At 33.3% G+C, this 15,346-nt stretch overlaps 2 protein-coding genes across 3 annotated transcripts; one reads left to right on the top strand and one right to left on the bottom strand.

Annotated features, from left to right (window-relative positions):
- The first annotated feature begins 732 nt into the window (after positions 1-732).
- Positions 733-4,063, top strand: LOC145960569 (putative E3 ubiquitin-protein ligase RNF144A). The gene is made up of 4 exons (XM_083080132.1): positions 733-2,676; positions 2,781-2,943; positions 3,062-3,384; positions 3,718-4,063. The coding sequence occupies exons 1-4, from the start codon at positions 1,993-1,995 to the stop codon at positions 3,952-3,954; spliced, it is 1,407 nt and encodes a 468-aa protein (XP_082936258.1). The 5' UTR covers positions 733-1,992; the 3' UTR covers positions 3,955-4,063.
- A 2,964-nt stretch (positions 4,064-7,027) lies between these two features.
- On the bottom strand, positions 7,028-15,142 carry Crc (bZIP transcription factor crc). Of its 2 annotated transcripts, XM_083080133.1 has the most exons (3): positions 14,986-15,142; positions 13,956-14,273; positions 7,028-8,419 (listed from the first exon to the last, which is right to left on the bottom strand). In XM_083080133.1, the coding sequence occupies exons 2-3, from the start codon at positions 14,176-14,178 to the stop codon at positions 7,563-7,565; spliced, it is 1,080 nt and encodes a 359-aa protein (XP_082936259.1). In that variant the 5' UTR covers positions 14,179-14,273; positions 14,986-15,142; the 3' UTR covers positions 7,028-7,562. The 2 variants fall into 2 exon arrangements, with proteins under 2 accessions (XP_082936259.1, XP_082936260.1); XM_083080134.1 differs by lacking the exons at positions 13,956-14,273; positions 14,986-15,142 and adding an exon at positions 10,981-11,919.
- Positions 15,143-15,346: the final 204 nt, after the last annotated feature.

Here is a 15,346-nt window from a genome sequence, read left to right as displayed (position 1 = left end):
CAATTGAATATTTTGTCAAAGATCTATTTGCACCATTATTTATAATTATAAATGTAAATATTGAATTAAAAAATATCTAAAATATATTAATTTAAGATAGAAATTTATAGAAATATATTAATTTGATAGAAATTTATAGAAGAATTTATAAATTATTAGAATATTAAGAATTCAATTTGAGATAGTAGGCAAGTATATGTTCAAGTCAATTGAAGCTTTAAAGAGGAACTGGATGAATAAACTACATCAAAAATTAATAAATCTAATATATTTTAAAATTTATGAATTTGATATTGTACAAAGCATTTTTAGCTTTTTAAAGTATAAAATTAATAAATAATCTGAGTTAAAATACAGATTTGCCCTGCAAAATTGAAAGTTATTTTCATGAATTTTTGTAGCGTTGTACAGTAGGCGCCAATAATGCCTTAACATATGAAATTGGTCGCATTCGGGATTAATAATGACTAGATATTATTAAGTTATTATTAGTCTCGAATGCGACTAATTTCATATGTTAAGGCATTATTGGCGCCTACTGTACAATTAAAATCGTAATACACTCACTATAAAAAAGTGAATATTTAAAGATAATGGGTGTTTTTCAGCAAGTGACACACAGAGGACACAGTGTATCATTTCATCCTTGTTGTTGTGCCGAATGTAAACAAGGATGAAATAATTCATTGTGTTACACTGTGTCCTCTGTGTCGCTTACTGAAAAACGCCCAATTTTTGCGATTTTGAGATTAAAGAGAGAATAAGAGGGGGAAAAGGAAGAGAGAGAGAGTGAGACAAAGGAAAAGAGGGGATGCAGAAAGTGCAAAAAGTACTGTGGAAAGTACAACTAGACACAACATCGATGACATATCGAGTCGCTCTCGACGGGAAACGGGATTTTGACGGAACACACACACACACGTCACTAGTTTCAGAATTACGCTTTCGTAGGCTCTTCTTCCGCGAAATCTCCGCTCTGTTGCTATCTCCTCCTAGAATTCCTTTATGTGTCCAGTATGCGCTAAGTGAGTCACACACAGGGTGTGATGTTACGTCAAAACAAAAACAATCTCGCTACTGCTAATTGCGAAGATAAGTTGCGATTACGGCGACTACGACTGCGTCGTTTTCCGCTAATCTCTTGGTCGCTCCTCGAGGAGAAAAACGAACGAGGAAGCGAATGAAGAGACGGAAGTGCTCGTATCGCGAATCGAATGATTTATGAACGCGTCGCGCGATGTGTGTGTACGCGCGCACACATATACATGTGCATATATCGCGATAGCGTACGCGACGGCGATGGCAAAAATGTTGGCGAAGATCGCGGCGCGTTGATATAGGCGCGTTGATACAGGCGACAGGACAGAGTGGGACACGCCGTTTCATGTGTCGTGAAATACAGTGAAAGCGCGGCGAGTGATGTCTGGGACGATCGCGTGCGACTAATCATTAGCGTAGCGATCGCATCGCCAGAGGAGAGAAGCTGGGCGCATCGTCGTATTTCTACGATGTGTCTCGTTGCGACATTACGATCGTCGTTGAGGAACTGCCGCATTCCGTGATCAGATGATTCGTGTGTCCGTCTACCTTTAACGTCGTTTTATTTGTGACAATAATTCACCCGTTCGCCCGTTCCCCGAAACTGACAAACGCGATCAGCTGTTGTGTGTGACTGCTCGGTACGTCTAATGTCCAATAATCGAGGATGTCCGTTTCGCGGTCTTGGTATTGAATCGAGAGACGTAATTTCGTCACGAATATATAAGTAACGTCAAAAACGCGACACAAGTGTTAATTCGACATAATATAACCGGAATTAAGGATGTTTGTTGTACATCGATTTTTAAAGGCTTAACACGCATGTAGAAATTATGTGCATAAGATAACGTTGAATGTCGAGGATTATGACGAACAGCGTAGAGATCTATCGATGTTTGTGCAACTCTTGGCTGCACCGTCTCATTCGTCATGTACACATGATTATCCAGGTTCATGCGTTCTGTTATTGTCAGCGGTGAGCAAACGACGACGAGCGCGACAGGGAGCTCTCCGCCGCGAGGAGATCGGCGAACGCAATCCTCGTCGTTTGTAACCGGCAGCGACGTACAGGGGATGCCTAGCCTACACTCGCTCGTCTTAAGACGAGCTCCGTTAACGGATATGGGTACCGCGACCAGTTCGGTGACTTCTGTCAATCCGCCCACCAAGCTCGCGGCTAATCCCAAGAAGATCGACAAGGCTAAATTTAGCGGCATTAAACTACCTCTGATACGCAAGGAAGCTAGCGTGGTGAATCTCTCTTTGACAGAGAGAAATACACTGGGTAAAGAGGTAGACGCGCCTCTCCTGCGACCTGAAAGCAGCGCAAGCCTGGAAGCACGAGGTGGCAGCTGGATGAGCCTGGGTCCCGGTGCTCTGAGAAAATGCGAAACCGCCGTGGGATTAAGTACCTCGGCTCTGGAAGGAAGACCGATCAACCGCAGCAGAGTATGCTCTCGCTGTTCGAGTTTGTTGTCACTGGCATCTAGCTCACGTTACAGCTTGGCTGCTGGTAATTTCGTTCCTGCAGGTTCGCAACAGACGATTGGACGGATATTTTGTAAATTGTGTCTCGTCGATACTTCCCTCTCCAAGACATTTAAGATTGAAGGATGCGGTTGTTCCTATTGTAAAGATGTAAGTCAAAATTATTTCTATCTGAAATCATTATTGAAGAATGTATGTGCATTTTGCTGTACACAAAAGAGATACTGATATTTATATTTCTCACCAATTTTTAGTGCATGCGTGCCTATGTAGAATTTGAAATTGAGGAAGGTGCGTATGAAATTAGTTGTCCCGATGCTCAATGTGATCACGGTGCAATACTATCTTTGAAAGAGATATCAAGTCTTGTCAGTGTAGAACTTATGGAAAAACATTGCAAGTTTCGTTTGAATAGAGGTAAGCGATGCTGATTCTATATTTTTTCAATTAGAAATGCAAATTTAGTCTTCTGTGCACGATATCTATCATATCACTTATATTACAAATTATAATAATCACCATTACATATGTACAGATGTATCAATGGATAAAGGACGTGCATGGTGTCCACGAGCGGGTTGTGAGACGATATGTTCCATAAATGGCAATGGTGGAAGCAGCACTCCTTTAGGTCCTGTTCATTGTCCCAACTGTTCTACAGATTTTTGTTCGATATGTCGCGAGCCTTGGCACAATGGGCCCTGTTCGGAACTTCCGTTAGGAATACCGTTTGGTAGCGATCACATTAAATGTTGTCCCATGTGTTCTGTACCGATAGAAAAGGACGAAGGTTGTGCTCAAATGATGTGCAAAAGATGTAAACATGTATTTTGCTGGTATTGCCTAGCGTCCTTGGATGTGAGTATTTAAAACGATTGTTAAAAAAAATTGCATGGTCAATAACACACAAACATATGCATATGCATAAGCTTTCAAAATATTATTTCATTTTTATATATTTTATATTATAATATATACTGTATTATTTATAGTGGGTGTTTTTCAGCAAGCGACACAGAGGACACAGTTTATCCTTGATTGCCGAATGTAAACAAGAATGAAATGATTCACTGTGTACTCTGTGTCGCTTGCTGAAAAACGCCCAGTATATTTATAGTATATATATAGAAAAGAGAAAACTAGTGAAAGAATATAACTTATTGATATACCTTTAACTTATTCATGTTGTAGGACGATTTTTTGTTGCGACATTACGACAAGGGACCATGTAAAAATAAATTGGGACACTCACGTGCATCCGTGATATGGCATCGAACGCAAGTTATCGGGATATTTGCTGGTTTTGGCCTACTTTTACTTGTCGCATCACCCTTGCTATTATTAGCAGCACCCTGCATTGTATGTTGTAAATGTCGTGTTTGTGGTTCTTCTAGACTCGAACAGGAAGAAGGCGATACAGCAACATAGAAACTTCCAAACTTTTTAACCGATTTTCGTTTATTTCTTTGAATTGAAATATTTTTTTCCAGATTTCTATATATGGGAGGTAATAAAATTGGCAATTTATATAAACATATATGCATTTTGTTAAGTTTATTTTTTATTTTATTTTTGTGCGTTAATAAATGATACATATAATATAGAAGGGCAGAATATCTCTTGTCAAGTCAAGCATATTGTGATTAATATATATATTTATGTTTTACTTAGATTGTTTGAAAAGAATAAGAAATGATGTGCGCGACTCGTATCATTATATATATATATATATATAAAATATCGGTTTCTCCTATACATTTATTTTACATAGTCACTTAATAATTTTTACATGATGATTAATTTTTTTTATAAAATAATCTTTATGATGATGTGTAATAGCTATGTGATTCAAGCAGGTTTAATAATTTATAAATACTCATTATGATTTCTTATATAAAAACATTCCAAAAATTTACATATATACATATATATCGCACCTCAGATTTATTATACTGCCGCAAAACATGCTTTATAATCGAGTTGTAAACGTTATCCTTTTAAAATGGCGATAGCAGTATGCTGATTATTTGATTTTTCAACAATAGATTATATAGCACATAATGAAATTATACTTAAATTATAATATATCTTGAAACACACAGTGTGCGTGTATATCTATATGTGTGTCTGTATTAAACTATTGTGCAAGATTCAACTTTACTATTTTTATTGAGAAACGAATCTTAATGATCAAGTATTAGATTGTATAATATTCTATATTCTTGTTATTTTAATTTATGGGTGCTTTCACATCTTTATTTTGGTGATTTGATTGCATGTATATTACATGTACATTAATTTAGAGAATGCGAAATAGTAAGTAAAAATAATTATTATATAAAAAAGAATATCTCATCGATTATACATTTTATCATTGAGAGAACGCTTGTTATTATGTATTTAACACGTTTGTTCGATCAATATCTGAGCTGTACAGTTAAAATGTTTGACATTAAATTTATAAATCAATATGTGCCATGTGATTACGAGAGTCTATGGAGAATAGTTCTGAGAATTCGAAATTTGCAATGAAATAAATTTGCTCCGAAACGTGTTAATTACATTCACAACAATCACTTCTATTATGCATATTAAGAAGTTTAGATTATTAAAGGTCACGAGTATGAATAATCAACTTTGGACAATAGTTATATGTTATCTCATCTGAGAAAAACAAATTCTTACCACAAATAATAAATGATTTGAATATAAAGATATAAAAAAGTATGTATGTATATATATATATATATATATACATACATACATACATACATACATACATACATATATATATATATATATATATATATATATATATATATATATATATGTGATCATGTAATAAATATATGTGGTATTTTGTACATATAATAATAGATGCGCTTATATAAAACGAAAGAGATGATCAGACGATTTGGACATTTGACGAAATGATGCATTTTTCGCAAATAATGCGATATAGATAATTCAGACACAATGCGTTATATGATACGTATTAGTTACTGCATAGCTGGTTTCCACTATATATATTTTACATCAAAACTGTTAAAATATCTCATTTGTTGTATTAATATCGTATGTAAATATATAAAAGGACACATACAGTGTATGTGTATGTCCATACACACGTATGTGTATGTAATTATGCATTTGAGTGTGTGTGCACTCGTGTGTCAAAAATAAAAATATAATGAATTAAGAGTGTTGCATATTATGTGTCTGTCTTTTCTCGAACATTTTCCACTAGGAGTATCTCTACTTATTTTTAAATTTATCAATATTAACGAAGCAGAAGCGTGTCTAAAACATCCGAAAATTCATTTGAGACTTATGTGAAAAAAATCATTAAATATGTATGAGTTGTATATACGTTTGTTTTTCTCGTACCACAAAGCAGAGAAAGAAATTGCCCAAGGTCTACCAATCGATATCGGTGACGTCAAAACCGAGAAATGCGGCATAAATTATTTGATTCGCGTTCAGCATGCGAGATTTTAACTGATAAAAAACAAGACAGAGATAAGCTTTTGTTTATTTAATAACTTGTAAATACCTAGAATCGAGCAACTTTCAAATTTTTTTCGCGAAAATATATTTTTTCAATGAAAAAGAATATATAAAAATGTCACGAACGCCTTGAAATTATTCCGTTAATTTAATAGGCTTGTCACCAGCAGAGCTAAGGAAAGAGAGTTGCTAAACTCTTTTTATTGCTATATTTATATAATTGAGAAATGGCTCTTCAAGCTCTGAAAAAATTTTTCTAGATTCTTTAACAAGGATCGGAAATCTATACGAATTATTGTATGTGATAATATAATCATATAAATAATTTATCTATATTTGCTTTTGAATTTTAGCTATGCTTGTTGCTTAAAATAATATAATCTGGAAGAGATTAAAGAAAAAAAAATAAAATATAATTTTAGAAAGATTCACACACTACAATAAAAAAAAAAATAAAATTATATCGGCCAGTAAAATGAGATCATTTCTGAATAAGGAAAAGGATGTTAGCTAATAGTTTTTATCCTTCTCAGAACTATTGTATATTATTTACATATAATTAGGGTTGTTTTATCGAATAGTTAAATGCAAACATAAATCATTCGTGGGATTATTTTCAAATTATTTCAGAATTTGTCCGGATGATTGATCATCACATTAAGCCAAAATATAAATTTGACAGATAACACGTGCCATTCCCATTTGTTATATCATAGTATTACACAATCATACATATACACAATATCATTTTAAATCATATCTACATTCTCCATTAAAATAAATATTCAAAATGCAATTTTTTTCATCAAAACTAATAATAAAAGATTAATATTAGTGCATATGTGTGATACATTTATATTACATGTTATCAATGTGATTGTGTGAAGAAAATTTCAATTCAATTTTTGGATATTATATACACACGTGCAATATACACACATGATTTATCAGTCTATATAAATATAAATCTAAATTGTGGAAATAACATTGCTGCTTGTTTTGTAGAACCCATTTATTATTTACTACATAATTTGCCATATGAAAGTATTATTATGAAATAAAGGATAAAAATTAATCGGAATGGAAAGATTCGCATCAGAGAATGGGATATGCTAGATAACTTGTAAAATGTGTACAGATAGCAGGTTTCCCCTTGTTAAAGCTAAACCCGCATATTCCGACAATTTACACGTGTTACCTAACACACCGCGTTTGCCGATGTTGATGGACCATTCTTTACTAGATCGAAATACATTTTATTTTAACGATAAACCTATAGATTTTCTAAAACGCTGCGGTTATGTATAAATTGTATGCACATAAAATGTATATATTATATAACAAATATAGATGTTAAGAAATAAGAAAATTGCAAACAAATAATATATAAAACGGTAGTTACCGTTAATATTAGTACAATTGTAAAATAGAGTTAGTGCCAAAAACACATAAAAATCTAAGTAAAATTAATATATATCTAATAAGTAAAATATACAAATGACAATAGATTGAGATTGTTGACAAATGGATTACTTAAGAAGACCCTTCGCCTTAAACAAATCTCTCATCAATCCCTTCAGATATCCTATCTCTCGCTGCAGATCTTTCACATCATTTTTCAATTTCTCGTTGTGATCCGCGAGTTCGCGTTCTTCGCCCTGTATTTCTTTGATCTCCTGTTTTTTCTTCTGTCTGTAACGCGTAGCCGCGTTCTTATTCTGCTCTTTCTTTCGCACTTTTTTGTCCTCAAGAGACGGTCGAGAATAGGGCTTATGACGATGTTTCAAAGAATCGTGAACTGATTGTTTCAGACTTTTCCTTTCGGATTCGTAACTCCAATCGGGATCGTCAACGGAATCTTCAGTAGAAATGCAACTACCACCAGAGCTAGTGCATGGACTTGACGGTGATGGTATATCCTTAGTATGCGAACGAACGTATTCGTCCACCACTGCTAATTCGTTCGCAATATCCCCACTGAGTGGACTCAATGATATGTCTTCGGCGCTCCACTCACGAGTTGAGTCATTCACGTATAGCGGTTCTTCCGCTGGAACGATATTGTATATCGAATGATCGTCAGCGAACAAGGGTTGCTGTACGGGCTGCAAAGTGATCAGCAGCTGCGTATCTACATTAATCACTTCATGAGGGGGTGATTGCGGAGGAGTGAGCGTAGAGCAAGTCGGTGGAACGATCTGGCAAGCCTCGACATTTTCCAAAACTGTTTCGAACTCTTGCAAAAGAGTCTGCGTGTTATCGTGTTGCTCCTGTTGCGCTTTCACGATAGTCGGATAGATCGGTTTATTTGGGTCGTTCTCGAGAACAGGCAATTGTTCGAATATGGGCAGGTCTGTTTTTTCCTCCAGCCAATCTGAGAAGGGTTCTGCAAGCAAACGGACAGAGATTTGATTAAAGCAACAAGTAATCGTTTGCGTTTGGCTTTCGACGATGCTCCGCGGGACAATTTGCGTAAACATTATTGCGCAATTCTTTTTATAGAGTCATGATACGCATGTCCGACGGCGCCATCGAGATCGAGAAACGCATTCGTTCTATTTCTAATTGACATCGCATATCAGCTCGCGCGCTAAATATGCGAACGACTTCTCGTGATGTATTCTTTCATTTGTGAACGAATCACATGGGCAATTATATTTCCTGGTAATGCGCATTGTTATTCGATAATATAAGGCAATTCGCATGTCTCTAGAAATGCGGCATGAGCGGTAAATATGTAATGTCGATGAATGATCGATCTTCGCATTTTCCTCTACAATATTAGATTGTTTACGTATAATATATTTTAGAAATTACATTATCCATCTTCTTTCATGTTTTTACAGTGACAATAAGTTGGAACACAATCTGCGATTTTTCCACAAATTTTTTTTCCTCATTTAAAAATAATATCGCACACTTGTATCAGAACAAAGATTAATTAACGCAGTTGCACGTTCTTACAAAAAAGCAATAGATATAAAATTATGAGATAATAACTTTATAGATAATACTAACTTGATTAAAAAGTTTTAAGATATCTGTCAATAGTAAGCAATGATACTGTTATCACAATATGTATGAGCAATAAATAGGTGTGGTGTGTTGATACATACATACATGAACAAATAAATAGGTGTGGCGATCGAAACACATATACATATAATATATATACGTATAATTATATGTACATAATTTCATGGACATTGCTGATTTAACTAGAAAAATAAGTTCTTCATTTGCAATTTCCTTAACTTGGAATGAGATCAATTCTGTGATTATTGTAGTGATTTGTTATTCCGAATGCAAACTAATGCTCCTGAAAAAATTATTTATTTCAAATTTTTTTTTATTATTAATGAGATCACACTACGTGTAACTTAGTGTGTAAAAACTAAGACAATAATTTTAAAGCGCTCCTTTCTTCCTTTTGTTTTTGAAACTGTTTCTAAGTGCTCTACTTGTATTTGAAGCTATTTTCACGGAGATGAGGCTAAATAAGCTTTTGACAGAGGATGGATTCTTGAATGTTAATTTTCGCATTCTCTAAGACAGCCGTGACCTATTTTCTTGTGAAACTTTGATCAGCAATTATTGGATATTATCTTCTCTTAAATACAGAGGGCAGAAGGTTAGATAAGAGCACTTCTCTGTATTTGGAAATCATATGTTGAGCACTAGATACAAAGAATTTTCAAGAAAACAAAGATTTGTGAGCGAAAACATTGCAAGGTTCGAAAATTGAGATATATGCAGATTTATAGATGTACATACGCGTGTAATATCATATGTTTTTTTGTGATATGTACTTGCATATCGCAAACGCAACAAGAGAATATTATGTTCGCTCTCATAATTTTTATACTCTTTCCCTTTTACGAAAGGAATAAATTATCTTAAGTGCAATGACCGAAACATATACAAGTATAATTATAAATTGATTTTATAGTCTCTAGATTTTATAGTATCTTTTAAATATATTAGATTTATAATCCTCTAAATATATTAAACTTATAATAACTAATATATTTTGTGAAGAAAACATGTTTTGTAATATAATAAATGAGCTAATATATGAAAGAATGTTAAAAACGCAGATAATAAAATCGATAGGCATAATAAATTTTTAATTTCTAAACGAAATCTAGAAGCTATGCTGATATATCATGGAAGAAGTATATTCTAAGAATTTGTGAGAATATTCCCAAGATATATTCCTATATGTTTGATATGCTACATTATTCGAATGGGCGACGAACCTTGGCGCAACATCATTTATTTTCATTTTAAATTTATAGGCTGTGAATACGGAGTTTCATCTGATGAGCGCTAACAGGAGAGAGTTACAGGGACTCTCTAGTTGTTCTCAAATTAAAGGTCTTTGAAGAGATAGCGTCAAGAAAATTTTCCCTACTTATCTAAAGAAAAAAAATTATCTTAGAGTTCTAGATAGTTCCAGATAGAAACTTTGATTTTAAATTTTTTTCAATATGAGAAGAAACATTCCATCTAGTTATATACAAATAAATAATTCATTGTTAAAAAGACTAATTTCATGAGAGAGAAATAGAATAAGGAAAGAAAATACAGAAAATACTCATATATTTATATATTAACATAATTGCAAATGTTGTCTAACGCTTGAGTTTCATAAAAGAATAAAATTTTATACAAAAAAAAAATAAATGTTTAAAGTTATACGTCTTTTTATCATTAAGAGGAATTCATTATTACGCATATTTCTTTAAGCAAGCAACAATATACTATGTAACAATCACATAATAAAATTATAAAGTTAATGCAGAATTAAATTACATCCAGATGATATGTTTCAGTCTCTCTTTTTTGCTTCGATTGCAAATTTTGCCTTATGTGTCGAGTCTGAAATAACTCGCAAAATGTGGAACGGGGAAGGGAGAAGTAAGATGAAGCAGAAGAGAAACCTACCACTGTAACATAAAGCCATAGTAATCGCGCCTGGCTTAGTGTTTTCCTTGTTGAGGAGGAGGAAGATTGCTGGATTTGGAGTATAACGTATCTAGCGTAATTTTGGGAAAGGTCGATGATGCCAATGATCGTTCCTTGGGTAACTTGTGACAGTTCGTACAAATAAGAAGAAGGTGTGTGGGCCTTCCGCATGCAATGGTGACGGATTTAACAATCAACGTCTTTTCACGAGCTTCTGGGAGTTGACGATGATCTCTCGATTCCACGTGTAGCGATATGCGAACTGCATGCTATTATATAACATTAGTACACTCCACCATCGAGACGCTAGATCGTATTCTTGGGTCGACTTTAAAGATGCCAGTCTCGTGGAGTTCGGTACCGCGCTTTCGTTCTTGTCAAGCAAGTGACGATGCCCATGCAGAATCGTCTCACGCTATCTCGAATTAGCGCGAGCTGCCACACAGATGTTTCGCAATAATTGATCCCGTACTTCTTCCAGACGATGGTGGTCAGCACAATACACGACCTCGTGCGAAATCCTATTGTCTCTGTATCGGTGATTGCTCAAGATGTGGACAATGCGAAAGATAGCGATGATTTTCCCAGACACGATGCAAGATCGCCGAGACACGATACGTGCTTTCGCTAATCAGTGTTGAACGATTTCGAGATAAACCACTTGTTCTTCACTTCTCTTTGTTCCAGAGAACGAGCAAAGGAAATGAGAAAAATACGTGAAGATGTTGCTTTTATTCGTGAAACAGATGTACTGATTAGAGACCGTAGACGCGGCGGGAACCTTGTTTGTTGTATAAAATAGGAGTCGACGACGGCAAGATATTTGAATACACGAGGTAAAATGATATTCTCAGACACGAGATACGAGATGTGAAGAAGCTTGTAGACGATGGATAATTAAATACTCTGATATAGCGCGATGAGCGATCCAGTGAACGGCGATCGCGTACAAATCGTACTTGGTTGGCCTGTATACTGCCGTGGTACGACTCCTGCTTATCTTTGGACTTTCCCCTCTGTCGCTCCTACTCCCTCCGCACAATCTCGCCGTTGACAACACCGTCACCCCTCTATCAGTCCACAAGCTGAAGCCATTTGCGTAGAGGTTAACCAGTTTGTCCCACTCTCTTTTGCAGAAAAAAAGGAGAGGAGTGCACGAGAGCGACGAAGACAGAGAGAAAAAAAAGAGAAATGTGTGTATCGAACGGTACCAGTGGGAAAGAATGAAAGCGATAGAGGGATACGAAATCGAACGAAAATACCAGTTTTCAAATTTTTTTTTGCGCAACACGGACAAATGTGAAAAGTAGGCAATTTTCAAGTCACACATATGTACTCACGTGCGTTTTGCTATATCCTTTATTATTGCTTGCTCTCGATTATATTCGCCCGCGCGCATGAAGATTGCGAAGTATCTCTCTCAACAACATAAGGCAATTTTTTGCATCACACTCGGAATATCAAGATACTTTATAATTGCTAATTTATAATCAGAAGCGGCTGTCCCTATTAAATCGTATTTAACAACGCCATTTAATATACCAATAAAAATGTGTTTAAAAAAAATATCATTTTATCGATGAGTGTAAATTGTAATATAATTATCATCATGTAAATGTAATATGTATGTGTATATACAATTTCATTCTATAAGCTTAGATAGTAGAATTTTGTGTAGTATATATATACATCTTACAACTATATTTCACATTATTGAAAATTATATAGATATTTTGTATTATACATATTATACATATATATATCTTAAAATGGTATTGTATGAAAGTATAATTTTATATATTTAAATTATAGATATATGATAGAGAAATATTGTAAAACTTTTATTATATTTATTATATTTATCTTATAGGATAAGAATCCTGAATTTTTTATTTCCTTTTAATTATTTTGATAAGTCACTCAATGCTTATTAATAGATTATACTTTTCAGAAAACAAGAAATATCTTTATGAATGTTTTTACGTGATAATAACAATAAAAAAATAATTTATGAAGACTATAAGATTCTTAATAATATTCTAGAATATTAGATAATTTGTTTTAATATGTAAATTATTTCTCGAATATTAATAATTTAACTAGGATAGATATTCTCGCACTAATGTTCCATTGTTTGTAAATTTTATTAACAGCTTTTTTAATTCATTTGAAGATTAAATTTATACAAACATTATTGTGTTAGAAGTTTAATTTATAATTATTAAAAGAAGTTATAGAAATATTTTAAAAATTAAAAACTTGTACAAGTATATTTGCTATTTTGTCAAATTTTTTTTCTAAAGAAAAAACTCAAAATTTACTATATAAATTTACTATATACTTAACATAAAAATTTTAATTATATGTTAATAATTCATTAATTGTATCAGAAAAATCCTAATTATATTATATGTCATGTAAAATCCTACATAATGTAAGATTAAAAATGACATTTCTCTTTCTCTTCAAATTCCAAATTTCTTTTCGAGATTATTAATAGAATCTTATATCTCGTTAATTTATACATCAACAACTATTCTTATAGAAAAGATAAACAAAAAGTTAATATGTACTCTTCATATTGAAATTTGTAATTATTTCTGTATAGTAGAAGATATAAGATTACTGCTTCTGTTCCTTTATATTCTGATCTTCGATTACTGACTTCTTGCTCTTAGATAAGAAGTTGAGAGATAAAATTCAAATAAATTTTTTAAATTTCTATACTTTTGTTTATGTTAATTATATTCTATAATGACAAGATAGTTTTTATACATGTATATTTGAAACATTTTAAAGAACATTTTAGAGAAGAAATTTTAACATATATATATATATATGTAATTATATATCATTTAATCTTTGATTTGAAAAAATGTGAAATATAATATCAAATATTATTATTAAGATTCTTATATTCAAATAATTGTTACTAATAAAAATAAAATAATTACCTTCTTTGATCCATTCGTCCAGTTGTTCTAAAATTTTTGTTGCCACTTGTGCACGGGAAGGATTATCATCATACATAACAGGCTCCGCAGCATTTTTAGAAAATTCTATAGATTTATCATCGAATAAAAACCAATCATTAATCTCTAGTGGTGGTGTTCCACAGCCGGGCGACACCGGCTCGCTCTTCCACAACCACATTTCTTGGTCCAGATTGGATGACATTCTCAATGCAAATCGAACCAAGAGGTATTAAAGAATGATGAAAAGAAATTTGTGTCGGATTAGCGACGTAGCTCGTAATGAGCGCCATAATGGCTCTGAAAAATAAGAATAAATTCCATATAAACATATTGTAATAAAAGACTAAAAATATGAAATTAATTTTTAAAATTAATATATATAATGCACATCATTATAAACATATAAATGCACATATATATATATATATATATATATATTTTCTTCCTATCTATTTTTGTATTTGTTACATATTAATTTTAAGAAGAATGTAATTTTTCATCCGTAATATTTTTTTTTTTATTTATTACTATTATTAATTTTTTCCAATTTTGTACAAATTTAATTTACATTTAAAAAATAATGAGCAGTGACGTAGATTTGTAGATGTCAAGTTTTGAACCGGAAGTCGTATACAATATCTCGTTTATTTTGACGGAAAATGATCTTCGATGATACGCACCGATTATACCGATGTCAGATGTCCAGTTATGTATAAACAATTCATGTCGCGTCATGACGCAACGCTAGGCTATCATCTGGCAAGATAACTCGGCGAGTTCAAAATAAATAACGCGTCTACGATGCAAATATTTGGGTGATATATTAATGTAATATACAATTCGGCGACGATAAATTCATCGATATAAGAAAACATGATAATTTGTCTTTGCAATGATTCGCACTCGATGACTCACAAGATGGCCAGAGCCTTTCTTTGTAGCACACGCGAGAGACTCGGACAAGCGATGTGGGATGCAAGTACTTTACAAAACAATCGGTACTACTTACTCCATGATTACTTAGGGAGTGTCGGCACACTTGCGTGTGCAAGCTTTTCGTTGAACTACGAACTCATCTTGCACGTATTCTAGAACGTAGAGAAAATCCAAACGTCTTCCTTACAAGCTTCATGGATAAAGAATGGAGAAAGAGAGAGCATGAGCGTCCTCTTCCGCCAGAGTTCGATCGACAGAGGTCACATGACTTTTCCCTCCACTTTTCAGAGTGCGTTTCACTTGCCGCTACCAACGCTTGTGGAATTATTTTTCCTCATTTCATCTTTGTTGTTCAGCGAAAATTAAATAAAGACAAAATGAGAATGCTCGGGAGCGTTGCAAATATCAAGTGAAATATACTCTTGGAAATGTAT

The sequence above is a fragment of the Camponotus vicinus genome, unplaced genomic scaffold (genome assembly GCF_025532165.1).
Source record: "Camponotus vicinus isolate PSW18456_S1 unplaced genomic scaffold, iyCamVici1.0 SCAF_10, whole genome shotgun sequence".
Lineage (NCBI taxonomy): Eukaryota > Metazoa > Arthropoda > Insecta > Hymenoptera > Formicidae > Camponotus > Camponotus vicinus.
Note: the sequence above shows the minus strand (reverse complement) of the source record. Positions and strands in the feature narration are given on the sequence as shown.

Coding starts and splice junctions, on each gene's coding strand:
- Crc (XM_083080133.1), bottom strand. CDS start 14,178: ATGTCATCCAATCTGGACCAAGAAATGTGGTTGTGGAAGAGCGAGCCG. Junction 8,420..13,955: donor GGACGAATGGATCAAAGAAG/GTAATTATTTTA, acceptor GTTTGCTTGCAG/AACCCTTCTCAGATTGGCTG.
- LOC145960569 (XM_083080132.1), top strand. CDS start 1,993: ATGCGTTCTGTTATTGTCAGCGGTGAGCAAACGACGACGAGCGCGACA. Junction 2,677..2,780: donor GTTGTTCCTATTGTAAAGAT/GTAAGTCAAAAT, acceptor ACCAATTTTTAG/TGCATGCGTGCCTATGTAGA. Junction 2,944..3,061: donor CAAGTTTCGTTTGAATAGAG/GTAAGCGATGCT, acceptor ACATATGTACAG/ATGTATCAATGGATAAAGGA.